This window comes from Littorina saxatilis, linkage group LG7 (assembly GCF_037325665.1).
Source record: "Littorina saxatilis isolate snail1 linkage group LG7, US_GU_Lsax_2.0, whole genome shotgun sequence".
Taxonomy (NCBI): domain Eukaryota; kingdom Metazoa; phylum Mollusca; class Gastropoda; order Littorinimorpha; family Littorinidae; genus Littorina; species Littorina saxatilis.
The window spans coordinates 318194-335807 of record NC_090251.1 but is presented as its reverse complement, the minus strand read 5'-3'; the positions used below and the strand labels follow the sequence as shown (position 1 = coordinate 335807).

The 17614-nt window shown below is 43.5% G+C and overlaps 1 protein-coding gene across 5 annotated transcripts in view; it reads left to right on the top strand.

The window, feature by feature from the left end:
- The window catches only part of LOC138970411 (nck-associated protein 1-like), a 147833-nt gene that overhangs the window by 85077 nt on the left and 45142 nt on the right, over nucleotides 1-17614 (top strand). For all 5 annotated transcript variants that reach the window (XM_070342861.1, XM_070342860.1, XM_070342859.1 and 2 more), the window contains 8 exons: nucleotides 287-419; nucleotides 1918-2037; nucleotides 4769-4905; nucleotides 10241-10372; nucleotides 11170-11285; nucleotides 11948-12050; nucleotides 13457-13694; nucleotides 14995-15088. In XM_070342861.1, coding sequence (XP_070198962.1) covers nucleotides 287-419; nucleotides 1918-2037; nucleotides 4769-4905; nucleotides 10241-10372; nucleotides 11170-11285; nucleotides 11948-12050; nucleotides 13457-13694; nucleotides 14995-15088 — 1073 coding nt within the window. The remainder of the gene's footprint in view (nucleotides 1-286; nucleotides 420-1917; nucleotides 2038-4768; nucleotides 4906-10240; nucleotides 10373-11169; nucleotides 11286-11947; nucleotides 12051-13456; nucleotides 13695-14994; nucleotides 15089-17614) is intronic.

Sequence of the window (17614 nt, the reverse complement as noted above, 5' to 3'; positions counted from 1 at the left end):
TGTTCATTGTGTTCACTGTGTGTTTATTGTGTTCATTGTGTGTTTATTGTGTTCACTGTATGTTCACTGTGTGTTCATTGTGTTCACTGTGTGTTCATTGTGTGTTTATTGTGTTCACTGTATGTTCACTGTATGTTCACTGTGTGTTCATTGTGTTCACTGTGTGTTCATTGTGTTCACTCTGTGTTCACTGTGTGTTCATTGTCTTCACTCTGTTCACTGTCTGTTCACTCTGTTCACTGTGTGTTCATTGTGTTCACTCTGTGTATGTTCACTGTGTGTACAGTTTCTACACCAACCTGTTTGAGCACCAGTTCAAGCAGTGCATGGAATTCCCGGCACAACATCGATTCTCCATCATCTTCCCCATGATCTGTGCTCACTTCATGAACGCTACACACGAACTGTGCCCTGAGGAGGTAAGTCTGTCTGTCTGTTTGTACAATAGTGATAGACCAACATGAACGCTACACACGAACTGTGCCCTGAGGAGGTCAGTCTGTCTGTCTGTTTGTACAATAGTGATAGACCAACATGAACGCTACACACGAACTGTGCCCTGAGGAGGTCAGTCTGTCTGTCTGTTTGTACAATAGTGATAGACCAACATGAACGCTACACACGAACTGTGCCCTGAGGAGGTCAGTCTGTCTGTCTGTTTGTACAATAGTGATAGACCAACATGAACGCTACACACGAACTGTGCCCTGAGGAGGTCAGTCTGTCTGTCTGTTTGTACAATAGTGATAGACCAACATGAACGCTACACATGAACTGTGCCCTGAGGAGGTCAGTCTGTCTGCCTGTTTGTACAATAGTGATAGACCAACATGAACGCTACACACGAACTGTGCCCTGAGGAGGTCAGTCTGTCTGTCTGTTTGTACAATAGTGATAGACCAACATGAACGCTACACACGAACTGTGCCCTGAGGAGGTCAGTCTGTCTGTCTATTTGTACAATAGTAGTAGACCCAAATGTACCTGTCTGTACCATAGTGATAGACCAACATGTACCTGTCTGTAGGATAGTGATAGACCAACATGTACCTGTCTGTAGGATAGTGATAGACCAACATGTACCTGTCTGTACCATAGTGATAGACCAACATGTACCTGTCTGTAGGATAGTGATAGACCAACATGTACCTGTCTGTACCATAGTGATAGACCAACATGTACCTGTCTGTACCATAGTGATAGACCAACATGTACCTGTCTGTAGGATAGTGATAGACCAACATGTACCTGTCTGTACCATAGTGATAGACCAACATGTACCTGTCTGTAGGATAGTGATAGACCAACATGTACCTGTCTGTACCATAGTGATAGACCAACATGTACCTGTCTGTACCATAGTGATAGACCAACATGTACCTGTCTGTAGGATAGTTATAGACCAACATGTACCTGTCTGTACCATAGTGATAGACCAACATGTACCTGTCTGTACGATAGTGATAGACCAACATGTACCTGTCTGTAGGATAGTGATAGACCAACATGTACCTGTCTGTACCATAGTGATAGACCAACATGTACCTGTCTGTAGGATAGTTATAGACCAACATGTACCTGTCTGTACCATAGTGATAGACCAACATGTACCTGTCTGTAGGATAGTGATAGACCAACATGTACCTGTCTGTACCATAGTGATAGACCAACATGTACCTGTCTGTACGATAGTGATAGACCAACATGTACCTGTCTGTAGGATAGTGATAGACCAACATGTACCTGTCTGTACCATAGTGATAGACCAACATGTACCTGTCTGTACCATAGTGATAGACCAACATGTACCTGTCTGTAGGATAGTGATAGACCAACATGTACCTGTCTGTAGGATAGTGATAGACCAACATGTACCTGTCTGTACCATAGTGATAGACCAACATGTATGTGTTACAGCGGCACTCTATCGGCACTACCAGCGTCCAGTACGCCCACTGGTTCCTGAGAGAGATGTCGGAGGAGGTCAACCAGGTTATCACTGCCATCTGTGAGGAACAGTGCATGCTGAGCTACAAGGTAACACACAACACACCTGACACACACAGGTACACACAACACAACACACAGGTACACGCAATATACAGATACACACAACACACGGGTACACACAACGCAACACAACCGGCACGGTTGGCCTAGTGGTAAGGCGTCCGCCCCGTGATCGGGAGGTCGTGGGTTCGAACCCCGGCCGGGTCCAACCTAAGACTTTAAAATTGGCAATCTAGTGGCTGCTCCGCCTGGCGTCTGGCATTATGGGGTTAGTGCTAGGACTGGTTGGTCCGGTGTCAGAATAATGTGACTGGGTGAGACATGAAGCCTGTGCTGCGACTTCTGTCTTGTGTGTGGCGCACGTTATATGTCAAAGCAGCACCGCCCTGATATGGTCCTTCGTAGTCGGCTGGGCGTTAAGCAAACAAACAAACAAACACAACACACAGGTACACGCAATATACAGATACACACAACACACGGGTACACGCAATATACAGATACACACAACTCACGGTTAAACACAACACAACACACAGGTACACAAAACACACAGGTACACTTAACACAAGTACACACAAAACACAGGTATACACAGGTACACACAGAACACACATGTGCATACAAAACAACACACAGGTACACCCAACACACAGATGCACACAACACAGGTGCACACAAAACACAGGTTTACACAGAACACGTACATACAGGTAAACACAATAGAGGTACACAAAACACACAGACACACACAAAAAACACGTACATACAGGTTGACAGGTACACATAGAACATAGGTATATAAAACACACAGGTACACACATGTTGTGTAATGATGTGTACCTGTGTGTGTGTTGTGTAATGCTGTGTACCTGTGTGTGTTGTGTAATGATGTGTTCCTGTGTGTGTTTTGTAATGATGTGTACCTGTGTGTGTTTTGTGTAATGATGTGTACCTGTGTGTGTTTTGTGTAATGATGTGTTCCTATGTTGACACGTTTTTATACAGTAGCCTTATGTGGTTCTTGTGCCTAGGCTGTGTATTGGATTGTCATTGTATGCCTGCATCATTAGTTGTCAGTAATTATTACATGTGCTGATTGTTCTCTTTGCCTGCGCGCGTATAGTATGTTGGTTATGATTGGTCATAGTATGTTTGTTTATGTTTGGTCGTTATCTTTGCCTGTGCGTGTATTGTATGTTTGGTCGTTTTCTTTGCCTGTGCATGTATAGTTTGTTGGTTATGTTTGGTCGGTTTCTTTGCCTGTGCGTGTATAGTATGCTTGGTCGATGTATGTATTGTAAAGCGCTAAGAGTAGACATTTTTCTAGAATAGCGCTATAAAAGTTTGCATTATTATTATTATTATTATGTGTGTTGTGTAATGATGTGCACCTGTGCGTGTGTGTTGTGTAATGATGTGTACCTGTGTGTGTTGTGCAATGATGTGTAGCTGTGTGTGTTGTGTAATGATGTGTACCTGTGTGTGTCGTGTAATGATGTGTAGCTGTGTGTTTTGTGTAATGATGTGTACATGTGTGTGTCGTGTAATGATGTGTAGCTGTGTGTGTTGTGTAATGATGTGTGTGTTGTGTAATGATGTGTACCTGTGTGTGTTGTGTAATGATGTGTACCTGTGTGTGTGTTGTGTAATGATGTGTACCTGTGTGTGTTTTGTGTAATGTGTTCTTGTGTGTGTTGTGTAATGATGTGTGCCTGTGTGTGTGTTGTGTAATGATGTGTACCTGTGTGTGTGTTGTGTAATGATGTGTAGCTGTGTGTGTTGTGTAATGATGTGATCCTGTGTGTGTTTTGTAATGATGTGTACCTGTGTGTGTTTTTTGTAATGAAGTGTACATGTGTGTGTTTTGTGTAATGATGTGTTCCTATGTGTGTTGTGTAATGATGTGCACCTGTGTGTGTGTTGTGTAATGATGTGTACCTGTGTGTGTTTTGTGTAATGATGTGTTCCTATGTGTGTTGTGTAATGATGTGTACCTGTGTGTGTGTTGTGTAATGATGTGTACCTGTTTGTGTTGTGTAATGATGTGTAGCTGTGTGTGTTGTGTAATGATGTGTGTGTTGTGTAATGATGTGTAGGTTGTGTAATGATGTGTAGCTGTGTGTGTTGTGTAATGATGTGTGTGTGTTGTGTAATGATGTGTTCTTGTGTGTGTTGTGTAATGATGTGTACCTGTGTGTGTGTTGTGTAATGATGTGTACCTGTGTGTGTTGTGTAATGATGTGTAGCTGTGTGTGTTGTGTAATGATGTGTACCTGTGTGTGTCGTGTAATGATGTGTACCTGTGTGTGTTGGGTAATGATGTGTACCTGTGTGTGTTGTGTAATGATGTGTACCTGTGTGTGTTGTGTAATGCTGTGTACCTGTGTGTGTTTTGTGTAATAATGTGTACCTGTGGGTGTTGGGTAATGATGTGTTCTTGTGTGTGTTGTGTAATGATGTGTAGCTGTGTGTGTTGTGTAATGATGTGTACCTGTGTGTGTTGTGTAATGATGTGTACCTGTGTGTGTCGTGTAATGATGTGTACCTGTGTGTGTTGGGTAATGATGTGTACCTGTGTGTGTTGTGTAATGCTGTGTACCTGTGTGTGTTTTGTGTAATGATGTGTACCTGTGTGTGTTGGGTAATGATGTGTACCTTTGTGTGTTGTGTAATGATGTGTACCTAATTGTGTTGTGTAATGATGTGTACCTGTGTGTGTTTTGTGTAATGATGTGTACCTGTGTGTGTTGTGTAGCTCTTACCCAAGCACAGTGCGGCCATCATCCTTGCCCAGGTGCAGAAGAAGAAGAAGAAGGAAAAGGAGAAGGAGAAGAAAGAGCCAGAGAAGCCGGGACAGGAGAGTGTGCGCAAAAACAGAGAGGTTTTCACCAGGTGAGTCATTACCTTAACGAGGTCTTCACCAGGTGAGTCTTTACCTTAACCAGGTTTTCACTAGTCATTACTTTAACATGGTCTTTACTACTTAGGCATTACCTTATAATGAGGTCTTCACCAGGTGAGTCTTTACCTTAACGAGGTTTTCACTAGTCATTACTTTAACAAGGTCTTTACTACTTGAGGCATTACCTTAATGAGGTTTTCACCAGGTGAGTCATTACCTTAACGAGGTCTTCACTAGTTGAGGCATTACCTAAATGAGGTTTTCACTAGTTAAGGCATTACCTTAATGAGGTCTTCACCAGGTGAGTCATTACCTTAACAAGGTCTTCACTAGTCATTACTTTAACAAGGTCTTTACTAGTTGAGGCATTACCTTAACGAGGTCTTCACCAGGTGAGTCATAACCTTAACGAGGTCTTCACTGGTTAAGGCATTATCTCAAGGAGGTTTTCACTAGTTGAGGCATTACCTTAATTAGGTTTTCACCAGGTGAGTCATTACCTTAACAAGGTCTTCACTAGTTAAGGCATTACCTTAATGAGGTTTTCACCAGGTGAGTCATTACCTTAACGAGGTCTTTACTAGTCATTACTTTAACAAGGTCTTTACTAGTCATTACTTTAACAAGGTCTTTACTAGTCATTACTTTAACAAGGTCTTTACTAGTCATTACTTTAACAAGGTCTTTACTAGTCATTACTTTAACAAGGTCTTTACTAGTCATTACTTTAACAAGGTCTTTACTAGTCATTACTTTAACAAGGTCTTTACTAGTCATTACTTTAACAAGGTCTTTACTAGTCATTACTTTAACAAGGTCTTTACTAGTCATTACTTTAACAAGGTCTTTACTAGTTGAGGCATTACCTTAATGAGGTTTTCACCAGGTGAGTCATTACCTTAAGAAGGTCTTTACTAGTTAAGGCATTACCTTAATGAGGTTTTCACCAGGTGAGTCATTACCTTAAGAAGGTCTTTACTAGTTAAGGCATTACCTTAATGAGGTTTTCACCAGGTGAGTCATTACCTTAAGAAGGTCTTTACTAGTTAAGGCATTACCTTAATGAGGTTTTCACCAGGTGAGTTATTACCTTAACGAGGTCTTTGTACATACATTTTCACAGATTAAGAGAAAAGAAATCAAATGGCAGGTTTCACAGTAACTCCACAGCTTATCTCACATTTCCACAAACATATCAAATTTAACATGGAGTCGCTTGAACAATTTTTTCCATTAGCACTATCATCAAAGAACACAAAACAGTTATTTTTGTAAGTAAGTGCTTATGTTGATGATATTTGCCCCCCCCCCCCCCCCCCCCCCCCACACACTACCCACCACCACCACCGTTGAAGTTGCAAAAAACCCATTGAAATGGTTACCATTATGACGTTGCAAGCAGTGTAGAATTTTTTTGTTTGCCTTAATGAAACCGGGAAATGCAACAACATGTGCATTAAGCATCTGAACCGAAACATGCGACCGTACAGTCGCGCTATTGTTGGTGCTACCGTTGGTGACAGACGGATTCTCTTCATTTCAGAAAGATCGATCAAACTTTTCCAAAAGACATGTTATCGGTCCGCCATTTATCATCGGCAAGTGATTGTTGTTCCGATGGACGAAATCCATCACTTCAAACGGGTTTAAAGAAGAAGAAAAGCATTTATTAAGCATATAAACCGAAACGAACCGAAAAATGCGATCGCTCAATCGCGCTATTGTTGGTGCTATCGTGTGCGACAGACGGAAGTTAAAACTTTTTTGCAAGTAAACAAGTCTTATCTCCCTTCGAAAGTACCTCGTGTTCGAAACTACTAACATGGCGCTTGCGTAGGAATACAGCAGTCCCTGCAATGTACGGCCCCCGGCGTGAGCGGACACCTGACATGTACGGACACATTTGCTCGGCACGGAGTGTTTTCCTTCTATATTTGCCCCCCCTTAAACGGACACCTGCAAAACGTGGACGCGGACACTCATTTTCGGTCCCAACAGCAGGTCTTACCTCCAATGTACGGACAGACCATCGTCAAATTTTCACCACAACAAAATCGATAACAGAGCAGTCCGGCTCTTCGTACAAAGATCACAGCCGCAATGGCGTGATGACAGTTACTGATAACTTGAGTGCACGTGTACCTATCAGGAGGGGGGGGGGGGGTGTGTTAGTTTTGGTCAGGAGTGGAGTACATGCGAAGATGCCAACATGAAACTGCACTGTGCTCTTTATTCTTGTCTGTTGGACGTAAACAACAGAAACCACAGTCGATGAAGGTCCTGAGCGAAAGAGAGTGAAAAACCGGCCACAGTTCTCAGCATCGTGTGTGTAACCTCTTTCATTGACAAGATACTCTTGTTTCTCCTCAGCCTTGACCAGTGAGTCCGTTGCCTAATCTGTGAACCCTTCAGTTGTCTTGCTTTGTCAAAAGTTACGACACAGTCAACTGGTTTTGCTCTGAGTGAACAGTGCAGCTGGCCTCTCTGGCCACAGCCCCAAACAGTACATGGCTGGAGGGAGTGAGAGAGAGGAAGGGGGGTGGTGGAGGGGTAGCTGGCTAAACTCTGTGGGGTGTCCGGTGTCACTGCATGTCAGCAGGAAGAGCATTGGAGAGAAATAGAGAGGTGTACTCTTCCACACAATTTCACAAGCATCAGTTGTCACCGCTTGGGGTAGGCATTAGTGAGGGAGAGTGGGAGCTGTGTTATGTACAGTGTATTTCCGACTGAAGAGTGAAAAGTCACTGCCATGCCACGCAGTCAATAAAGCCAGACAAGAAGAAAATAAATTACATGATTATGACATGCAGCTCTATCTGCTGCTATTTATTCAAACTGGTTTTCAAGCTTATTCTTGCAAAGCATCTGCACACGCTCCTCCCTGCTGTGTTTGTGTGGCTGCTTTCGTATGTCAGTGCATGGTGAGTGTGTTCTGCCTTGAGGATTTATTTGATCTCTTCTTTTCAACACTTTTCATACAAATCATTTTTACAGAACGTTTAAAGAAGTATTAGGAGTTTATTGTTATTGTTTAGTAGCCACAAGAAGTGATCAGCATAGACTCAATCCTGTTGTTTGTGTGTCTCTGTGTGAGTGTGTGGGGGAGGGGGTGGTGTGGTCACCCCTCCCGTGACCGGACACCTGCAATGTACGGACAGTTTTGCTATGGCCCAAGGGTGTCCGTTCATGAGAGGGACTGCTGTATATGCAAATTAGTCAATGGCGGCAAAACGAAGTGAGACTCAGAGGTTAAACAAATTGTACTATCGGGGTTATTTCTGCAACCGACACAACCACCTTCCACGATTGGATATCAAAGTCATTTAAACCAACCTGAAACGGAAATATCTGTGATTTGTTTGATTTGTAGGCTTTTAGGACACAACTGCACATGGTTTTGCAGGAAAATAGTTTGATAGCCAAAAGTAGTTCAGAACTTTGTTTTGGTGTCATGACCTATTTTTCAGCAACAGACGGGTCTCGAAAAAATTGACTTTTTTCTTCAGTCTGCTAAAGTCAGAAATTTCGTCTTCCCATCAAATTGTTGGTAGATTAACTTGCATTTACACCTTTTTACACGAATTAGATAGTTTTCTAGTGCAAAAAAATGTTTTTGTCGTGTTATTGCACGGCCCTCTCACAGCATGCAAAAATCCGGAAAATCGTGTCTGTCGCAAATTGAAGTTTAAACCTGCCTTATACCCTAAGCTTAAACCTGCCTTATACCCTGAGATTGCTGCCCTCACTGGACCTCTGATTCCAGGAATGCAATTGACATTTGTTCATCCAGACTGACACCAGAGTTGTGGTGTGGCTACTGCAAGACAGTAAATAGAGGTTGTGTAATATTATGTGGTCTGGAATTTGGGAGTTGTGGTGTGGCTACTGCAAGACAGTAAATAGAGGTTGTGTAATATTATGTGGTCTGGAATTTGGGATGAAATGTCCTGTAGTCTGTAGTGATCTTGTCATGTTGGCTGGGTGAACTCCCAGGCTGTTGTTACCATGGTTTTATCTGGTGAAGTGGATCAAATGTGTTGTTGCCGTGGTTACAGGATGGACAAACTACACATGGCGCTAACAGAGCTGTGTTACGGTATCAACTACTGTGTGTGTGTGTGTCTAACTGTGTCGTTACCATGGTTACAGGATGGACAAACTACACATGGCGCTAACAAAGCTGTGTTACGGAATCAATTACTGTGTGTGTGTCTAACTGTGTTGTTACCATGGTTACAGGATGGACAAACTACACATGGCGCTAACAGAGCTGTGTTACGGAATCAACTACTGTGTGTGTGTGTCTAACTGTGTCGTTACCATGGTTACAGGATGGACAAACTACACATGGCGCTAACAGAGCTGTGTTACGGAATCAATTACTGTGTGTGTGTCTAACTGTATCGTTACCATGGTTACAGGATGGACAAACTACACATGGCGCTAACAGAGCTGTGTTACAGAATCAACTACTGTGTGTGTGTCTAACTGTGTTGTTACCATGGTTACAGGATGGACAAACTACACATGGCGCTAACAGAGCTGTGTTACGGAATCAACTACTGTGTGTGTGTGTCTAACTGTGTCGTTACCATGGTTACAGGATGGACAAACTACACATGGCGCTAACAGAGCTGTGTTACGGAATCAACTACTGTGTGTGTGTCTAACTGTGTTGTTACCATGGTTACAGGATGGACAAACTACACATGGCGCTAACAGAGCTGTGTTACGGAATCAACTACTGTGTGTGTGTCTAACTGTGTTGTTACCATGGTTACAGGATGGACAAACTACACATGGCGCTAACAGAGCTGTGTTACGGAATCAACTACTGTGTGTGTGTCTAACTGTGTCGTTACCATGGTTACAGGATGGACAAACTACACATGGCGCTAACAGAGCTGTGTTACGGAATCAACTACTGTGTGTGTGTCTAACTGTGTCGTTACCATGGTTACAGGATGGACAAACTACACATGGCGCTAACAGAGCTGTGTTACGGAATCAACTACTGTGTGTGTGTCTAACTGTGTTGTTACCATGGTTACAGGATGGACAAACTACACATGGCGCTAACAGAGCTGTGTTACGGAATCAACTACTGTGTGTGTGTGTCTAACTGTGTTGTTACCATGGTTACAGGATGGACAAACTACACATGGCGCTAACAGAGCTGTGTTACGGAATCAACTACTGTGTGTGTGTCTAACTGTGTTGTTACCATGGTTACAGGATGGACAAACTACACATGGCGCTAACAGAGCTGTGTTACGGAATCAACTACTGTGTGTGTGTCTAACTGTGTTGTTACCATGGTTACAGGATGGACAAACTACACATGGCGCTAACAGAGCTGTGTTACGGAATCAATTACTGCAACGTCATACAGGTGTGGGAACACGGCTTTATTCCTCGCGAGTTCTTCCTGCAGCACCTTGAGGCCCGCTTCAACAAGTATGTGTGTGTGTGTGTGTGTGTGTGTGTTTGTGTGTTTGTGTGTGTGTGTGTGTTTGTATGTGTGTTTGTGTGTGTGTTTGTGTGTGTGAATGCGTGAGTGCGTGCATGTTGGTGTTTGCAAGTGAGTGTATGTGTATGTGCTTGCGTGCTTGTCTGTGTTTGCAAGTAAGTGGGCGTGTGTGTGTGTGCATGCGTGTGATGATGTACAAACCCAGGTAAAACATGCAGCTGTCATACCTGTATGTGTTCAGGGCCAAGGTAAAAGATGTAATGATCTGTGTGTGTAGTTATGTGTGTTGTTTTACCTGTATGTGTTCGGGGCCCAGGTTAAAGATGTAATAATCTGTGTGTGTGTGTGTAGCTATGTGTGTTGTTTTACCTGTATGTGTTTAGGGCCTTGGTTAAAGATGTCATGATCTGTATGTAGCTATGTGTGTTGTTTTACCTGTACGTGTTCAGGGCGTCATGATCTGTATGTAGCTATGTGTGTTGTTTTACCTGTACGTGTTGAGGGCCCAGGCCAAAGATGTAATTATCTGTGTGTGTGTAGCTATGTGCGTTGTTTTACCTGTACGTGTTCAGGGCGTCATGATCTGTATGTAGCTATGTGTGTTGTTTTACCTGTACGTGTTGAGGGCGTCATGATCTGTATGTAGCTATGTGTGTTGTTTTACCTGTACGTGTTGAGGGCGTCATGATCTGTATGTAGCTATGTGTGTTGTTTTACCTGTACGTGTTCAGGGCGTCATGATCTGTATGTAGCTATGTGTGTTGTTTTACCTGTACGTGGTCAGGGCCCTGGTGGGGATGATGATGTACAACCCAGAGACAACGGAGATCGCCAAACCGTCAGAACTGCTGAACGGAGTGCGTGCCTACATGAACGTCCTACAAGGACTGGAAAACTATGGTAACTATGCAGTGTTACAAGGGTAACTATGCAGTGTTACAAGGGTAACTATGCAGTGTAACTATGCAGTGTTACTAGGGTAACTATGCAGTGTAACTATGCAGTGTAACTATGCAGTGTTACTAGGGTAACTATGCAGTGTAATTATGCAGTGTAACTGCAGTGTTATTAGAGTAACTATGCAGTGTAACTATGAGATGTAACTAAGGTAGCTATGTAGTGTAACTATGCAATGTAACTATGGTAACTGTAGGGTTAGGGTTAGGGTAACTTTTCAGTTTAACTATGGTAACTATGCAGTGTAACTATGGTAACTATGCAGTGTAACTAGGGTAACTATGCAGTGTAACTATATTAACTTTGCAGTGTAACTATGGTAACTATGCAGTGTAACTAGGGTTACTATGTAGTGTTACTAGGGTAACTATACAGTGTACCAATGGTAACTATGCAGTGTAACTATGGTAACTTTGCAATGTAACTATGGTAAGTATGCAGAGTAACTATGGTAACTATGCAGTGTAACTATGCAATGTAACTATTCAGTGTACCTATGGTAACTATGCAGTGTAGCTATGGTAACTATGCATGTTTGTTGAGGATTGTTTGTTTGCCACTAACAGTGTACTGATAGAAACATTGTGTGTGGCTTTGCTGTGCAGTACACATCGACATTGCGCGTGTGTTCAACAACGTGTTACCCCAGCAGACGCAGAACACAGACGCCACGGGGGAGAAAACCATCACTGCTAACTACACAAACTGGTGAGATTGTTGATTGTACACACAACACAAACAGGTGAGATTGTTGATTGTACACACAACACAAACAGGTGAGATTGTTGATTGTACACACTACACAAACTGGTGAGATTGTTGATTGTACACACTACACAAACAGGTGAGATTGTTGATTGTACACACTACACAAACTGGTGAGATTGTTGATTGTACACACTACACAAACAGGTGAGATTGTTGATTGTACACACTACACAAACTGGTGAGATTGTTGATTGTACACACAACACAAACAGGTGAGATTGTTGATTGTACACACAACACAAACAGGTGAGATTGTTGATTGTACACACAACACAAACTGGTGAGATTGTTGATTGTACACACAACACAAACAGGTGAGATTGTTGATTGTACACACTACACAAACAGGTGAGATTGTTGATTGTACACACTACACAAACAGGTGAGATTGTTGATTGTACACACAACACAAACTGGTGAGATTGTTGATTGTACACACAACACAAACTGGTGAGATTGTTGATTGTACACACAACACAAACTGGTGAGATTGTTGATTGTACACACAACACAAACAGGTGAGATTGTTGATTGTACACACAACACAAACAGGTGAGATTGTTGATTGTACACACAACACAAACAGGTGAGATTGTTGATTGTACACACAACACAAACAGGTGAGATTGTTGATTGTACACACAACACAAACTGGTGAGATTGTTGATTGTACACACAACACAAACTGGTGAGATTGTTGATTGTACACACAACACAAACTGGTGAGATTGTTGATTGTACACACAACACAAACTGGTGAGATTGTTGATTGTACACACAACACAAACTGGTGAGATTGTTGATTGTACACACAACACAAACTGGTGAGATTGTTGATTGTACACACAACACAAACTGGTGAGATTGTTGATTGTACACACTACACAAACTGGTGAGATTGTTGATTGTACACACTACACAAACTGGTGAGATTGTTGATTGTACACACTACACAAACTGGTGAGATTGTTGATTGTACACACAACACAAACTGGTGAGATTGTTGATTGTACACACAACACAAACTGGTGAGATTGTTGATTGTACACACTACGCACACTTGTGAGATTGTTGATTGTACACACTACACAAACTGGTGAGATTGTTGATTGTACACACTACACAAACAGGTGAGATTGTTGATTGTACACACAACACAAACTGGTGAGATTGTTGATTGTACACACTACACAAACAGGTGAGATTGTTGATTGTACACACTACACAAACAGGTGAGATTGTTGATTGTACACACTACACAAACTGGTGAGATTGTTGATTGTACACACCCAAAGCAGTGGTGAGACTGTCTCGAAACCAACCCTTGTGATTTGTGTGTGTGACAGGTACCTGGAAGTACTGCTACGCAGAGCTACCTGTAATGCGGGTCAGATCGTGTACTCTCCGCGCCAGAAGGCCTTTGTCACTGTAGCGACGGGGGAGGGGCAGACCAATTTTGCAGCAGAGGAGTACGCAGACCTGACGGAGTTGCGGGCCCTGGCCGAGCTGATCGGGCCGTACGGCATGAAGTATATGGGGGAGAGACTGATGCTGTCCATTGCCAGTCAGGTGGACGAGCTGAAGGTGTGTTGGCTTTTGTTACCTGTAGTGTTACCTGTAGTGTTACCTGGTACCTGTACGGCATGAAGTACATGGGGGAGAGACTGATGCTGTCCATTGCCAGTCAGGTGGATGAGCTCAAAGTGTGTTGGCTTTTGTTACCTGTAGTGTTACCTGTTGTTTTACCTGTAGTGTTACCTGTAATGTGACCTGTAGTGTTACCTGGTACCTGTACGGCATGAAGTACATGGGGGAGAGACTGATGCTGTCCATTGCCAGTCAGGTGGATGAGCTCAGGTTGTGTTCGCTTTTGTTACCTGTAGTGTTACCTGTTGTTTTACCTGTAGTGTTACCTGTAATGTGACCTGTAGTGTTACCTGGTACCTGTACGGCATGAAGTACATGGGGGAGAGACTGATGCTGTCCATTGCCAGTCAGGTGGATGAGCTCAAGTTGTGTTCGCTTTTGTTACCTGTAGTGTTACCTGTAGTTTTACCTGTAGTGTTACCTGTAATGTGACCTGTAGTGTTACCTGGTACCTGTACGGCATGAAGTACATGGGGAAGAGACTGATGCTGTCCATTGCCAGTCAGGTGGATGAGCTCAAAGTGTGTTGGCTTTTGTTACCTGTAGTGTTACCTGTAGTTTTACCTGTAGTTTTACCTGTAGTGTTACCTGGTACCTGTACGGCATGAAGTACATGGGGAAGAGACTGATGCTGTCCATTGCCAGTCAGGTGGATGAGCTCAAGGTGTGTTGGCTTTTGTTACCTGTAGTGTTACCTGTAGTTTTACCTATAGTTTTACCTGTACGGCATGAAGTACATGTGGGAGAGACTTATGCTGTCCATGGCAAGTCAGGTGGACGAGCTCAAGGTGTGTTGACTTTTGTTACCTCTAGTGTTACCTGTAGTGTTACCTGGTACCTGTATGGCATGCAGTACATGGGGAAGAGACTGATGTTGACCAACGCCAGCCAGGTAGAAGAGCTTAAGGTGTGTTTGTTGTTTACTTTCTCCCTGTTATCTTGCTACTTTTGTAGTGTATTATAATAGGCAACCTTGCTTGTCCAATGAAGAGCTCCAGTGGATACTTGTTGTCGAATTACTGTTGACTTGTGTGTGCAGAAAATCGTGGTGTCTAACAAAGAGACACTGGTACAGCTGTTGTTTACTGTTGACTTGTGTGTGCAGAAAATCGTGGTGTCTAACAAAGAGACGCTGGTACAGCTGTTCTTTACTGTTGACTTGTGTGTGCAGAAAATCGTGGTGTCTAACAAAGAGACGCTGGTACAGCTGTTCTTTACTGTTGACTTGTGTGTGCAGAAAATCGTGGTGTCTAACAAAGAGACGCTGGTACAGCTGCGAACCAGCTTCGACAAGCCAGAGATGATGCGAGAACTTACACGCAAACTGCAGAGTACGTTTCTTTCTGCTTTCACCTTTTTCTTCATTTCTTTGTGTGTTGGTTATTCTGCTTCCCAGCATGACGTTAATTATAATCCATTGTTTAGGCGTGGTTCTACTTCTAGTCATTGTCATCTATAGCCTAGAGGGATTGTAGGTTTCAGGCTTGGTTCTAGCCATTGTGGTTCTATAAGTCATTGTCATCTATAGCCTAGTGGGACTGTAGGGTTCAGGCTTGGTTCTAGCCATTGTGGTTCTATAAGTCATTGTCATCTATAGCCTAGTGGGACTGTAGGGTTCAGGCTTGGTTCTAGCCGTTGTGGTTCTATGTCATTGTCATCTATAGCCTAGTGGGACTGTAGGGTTCAGGCTTGGTTCTAGCCGTTGTAGTTCTATAAGTCATTGTCATCTGTAGCCTAGTGGGACTGTAGGGATCAGGCTTGGTTCTAGTCATTGTCATCTATTAGCCTAGTGGGACTGTAGGGTTCAGGCTTGGTTCTAGTCATTGTCATCTGTAGCCTAGTGGGACTGTAGGGATCAGGCTTGGTTCTAGTCATTGTCATCTATTAGCCTAGTGGGACTGTAGGGTTCAGGCTTGGTTCTAGTAATTGTCATCTATAGCCTTGTGGGACTGTAGGGATCAGGGTTGGTTCTAGTCATTGTCATATATTAGCCTAGTGGGACTGTAGGGTTCAGGCTTGGTTCTAGTAATTGTCATCTATAGCCTAGTGGGACTGTAGGGTTCAGGCTTGGTTCTAGTCATTTTCATCTATAGCCTAGAGGGACTGTAGGGATCAGGCTTGGTTCTAGTCATTGTCATCTGTAGCCTAGTGGGACTGTAGGGATCAGGCTTGGTTCTAGTCATTGTCATCTATTAGCCTAGTGGGACTGTAGGGTTCAGGCTTGGTTCTAAGTCATTGTCATCTATAGCCTAGAGGGACTGTAGGGTTCAGGCTTGGTTCTAGTCATTGTCATCTGTAGCCTAGTGAGACTGTAGGGATCAGGCTTGGTTCTAGTCATTGTCATCTGTAGCCTAGTGGGACTGTAGGGATCAGGCTTGGTTCTAGTCATTGTCATCTATTAGCCTAGTGGGACTGTAGGGTTCAGGCTTGGTTCTAATCCAGTCATTGTCATCTATAGCCTAGAGGGACTGTAGGGTTCAGGCTTGGTTCTAGTCATTGTCATCTATTAGCCTAGTGGGACTGTAGCGTTCAGGCTTGGTTCTAATCTAGTCATTGTCATCTGTAGCCTAGTGGGACTGTGGGGTTCAGGCTTGGTTCTAGTCATTGTCATCTATTAGCCTAGAGGGACTGTAGGGTTCAGGCTTGGTTCTAGTCATTGTCATCTGTAGCCTAGTGGGACTGTGGGGTTCAGGCTTGGTTCTAGTCATTGTCATCTATTAGCCTAGTGGGACTGTAGGGTTCAGGCTTGGTTCTAGTCATTGTCATCTGTAGCCTAGTGGGACTGTAGGGATCAGGCTTGGTTCTAGTCATTGTCATCTGTAGCCTAGTGAGACTGTGGGGTCCAGGCTTGGTTCTAGTCATTGTCATCTGTAGCCTAGTGGGACTGTAGGGTTCAGGCTTGGTTCTAGTCATTGTCATCTATTAGCCTAGTGGGACTGTAGGGTTCAGGCTTGGTTCTAGTCATTGTCATCTATTAGCCTAGTGGGACTGTAGGGTTCAGGCTTGGTTCTAGTCATTGTCATCTGTAGCCTAGTGGGACTGTAGGGATCAGGCTTGGTTCTAGTCATTGTCATCTGTAGCCTAGTGGGACTGTAGGGTTCAGGCTTGGTTCTAAGTCATTGTCATCTGTAGCCTAGTGGGACTGTAGGGATCAGGCTTGGTTCTAGTCATTGTCATCTATAGCCTAGTGGGACTGTAGGGATCAGGCTTGGTTCTAGTCATTGTCATCTATAAGCCTAGTGGGACTGTAGGGATCAGGCTTGGTTCTAGTCATTGTCATCTATAGCCTAGTGGGACTGTAGGGATCAGGCTTGGTTCTAGTCATTGTCATCTATAGCCTAGAGGGACTGTATGGTTCAGGCTTGGTTCTAGTCATTGTCATCTATTAGCCTAGTGGGACTGTAGGGTTCAGGCTTGGTTCTAATCTAGTCATTGTCATCTGTAGCCTAATGGGACTGTGGGGTTCAGGCTTGGTTCTAGTCATTGTCATCTATTAGCCTAGAGGGACTGTAGGGTTCAGGCTTGGTTCTAGTCATTGTCATCTGTAGCCTAGTGGGACTGTGGGGTTCAGGCTTGGTTCTAGTCATTGTCATCTATTAGCCTAGTGGGACTGTAGGGTTCAGGCTTGGTTCTAGTCATTGTCATCTATTAGCCTAGAGGGACTGTAGGGTTCAGGCTTGGTTTTAGTCATTGTCATCTGTAGCCTAGTGGGACTGTGGGGTTCAGGCTTGGTTCTAGTCATTGTCATCTATTAGCCTAGAGGGACTGTAGGGTTCAGGCTTGGTTCAGGCTTGGTTCTAGTCATTGTCATCTATTAGCCTAGTGGGACTGTAGGGTTCAGGCTTGGTTCTAGTCAT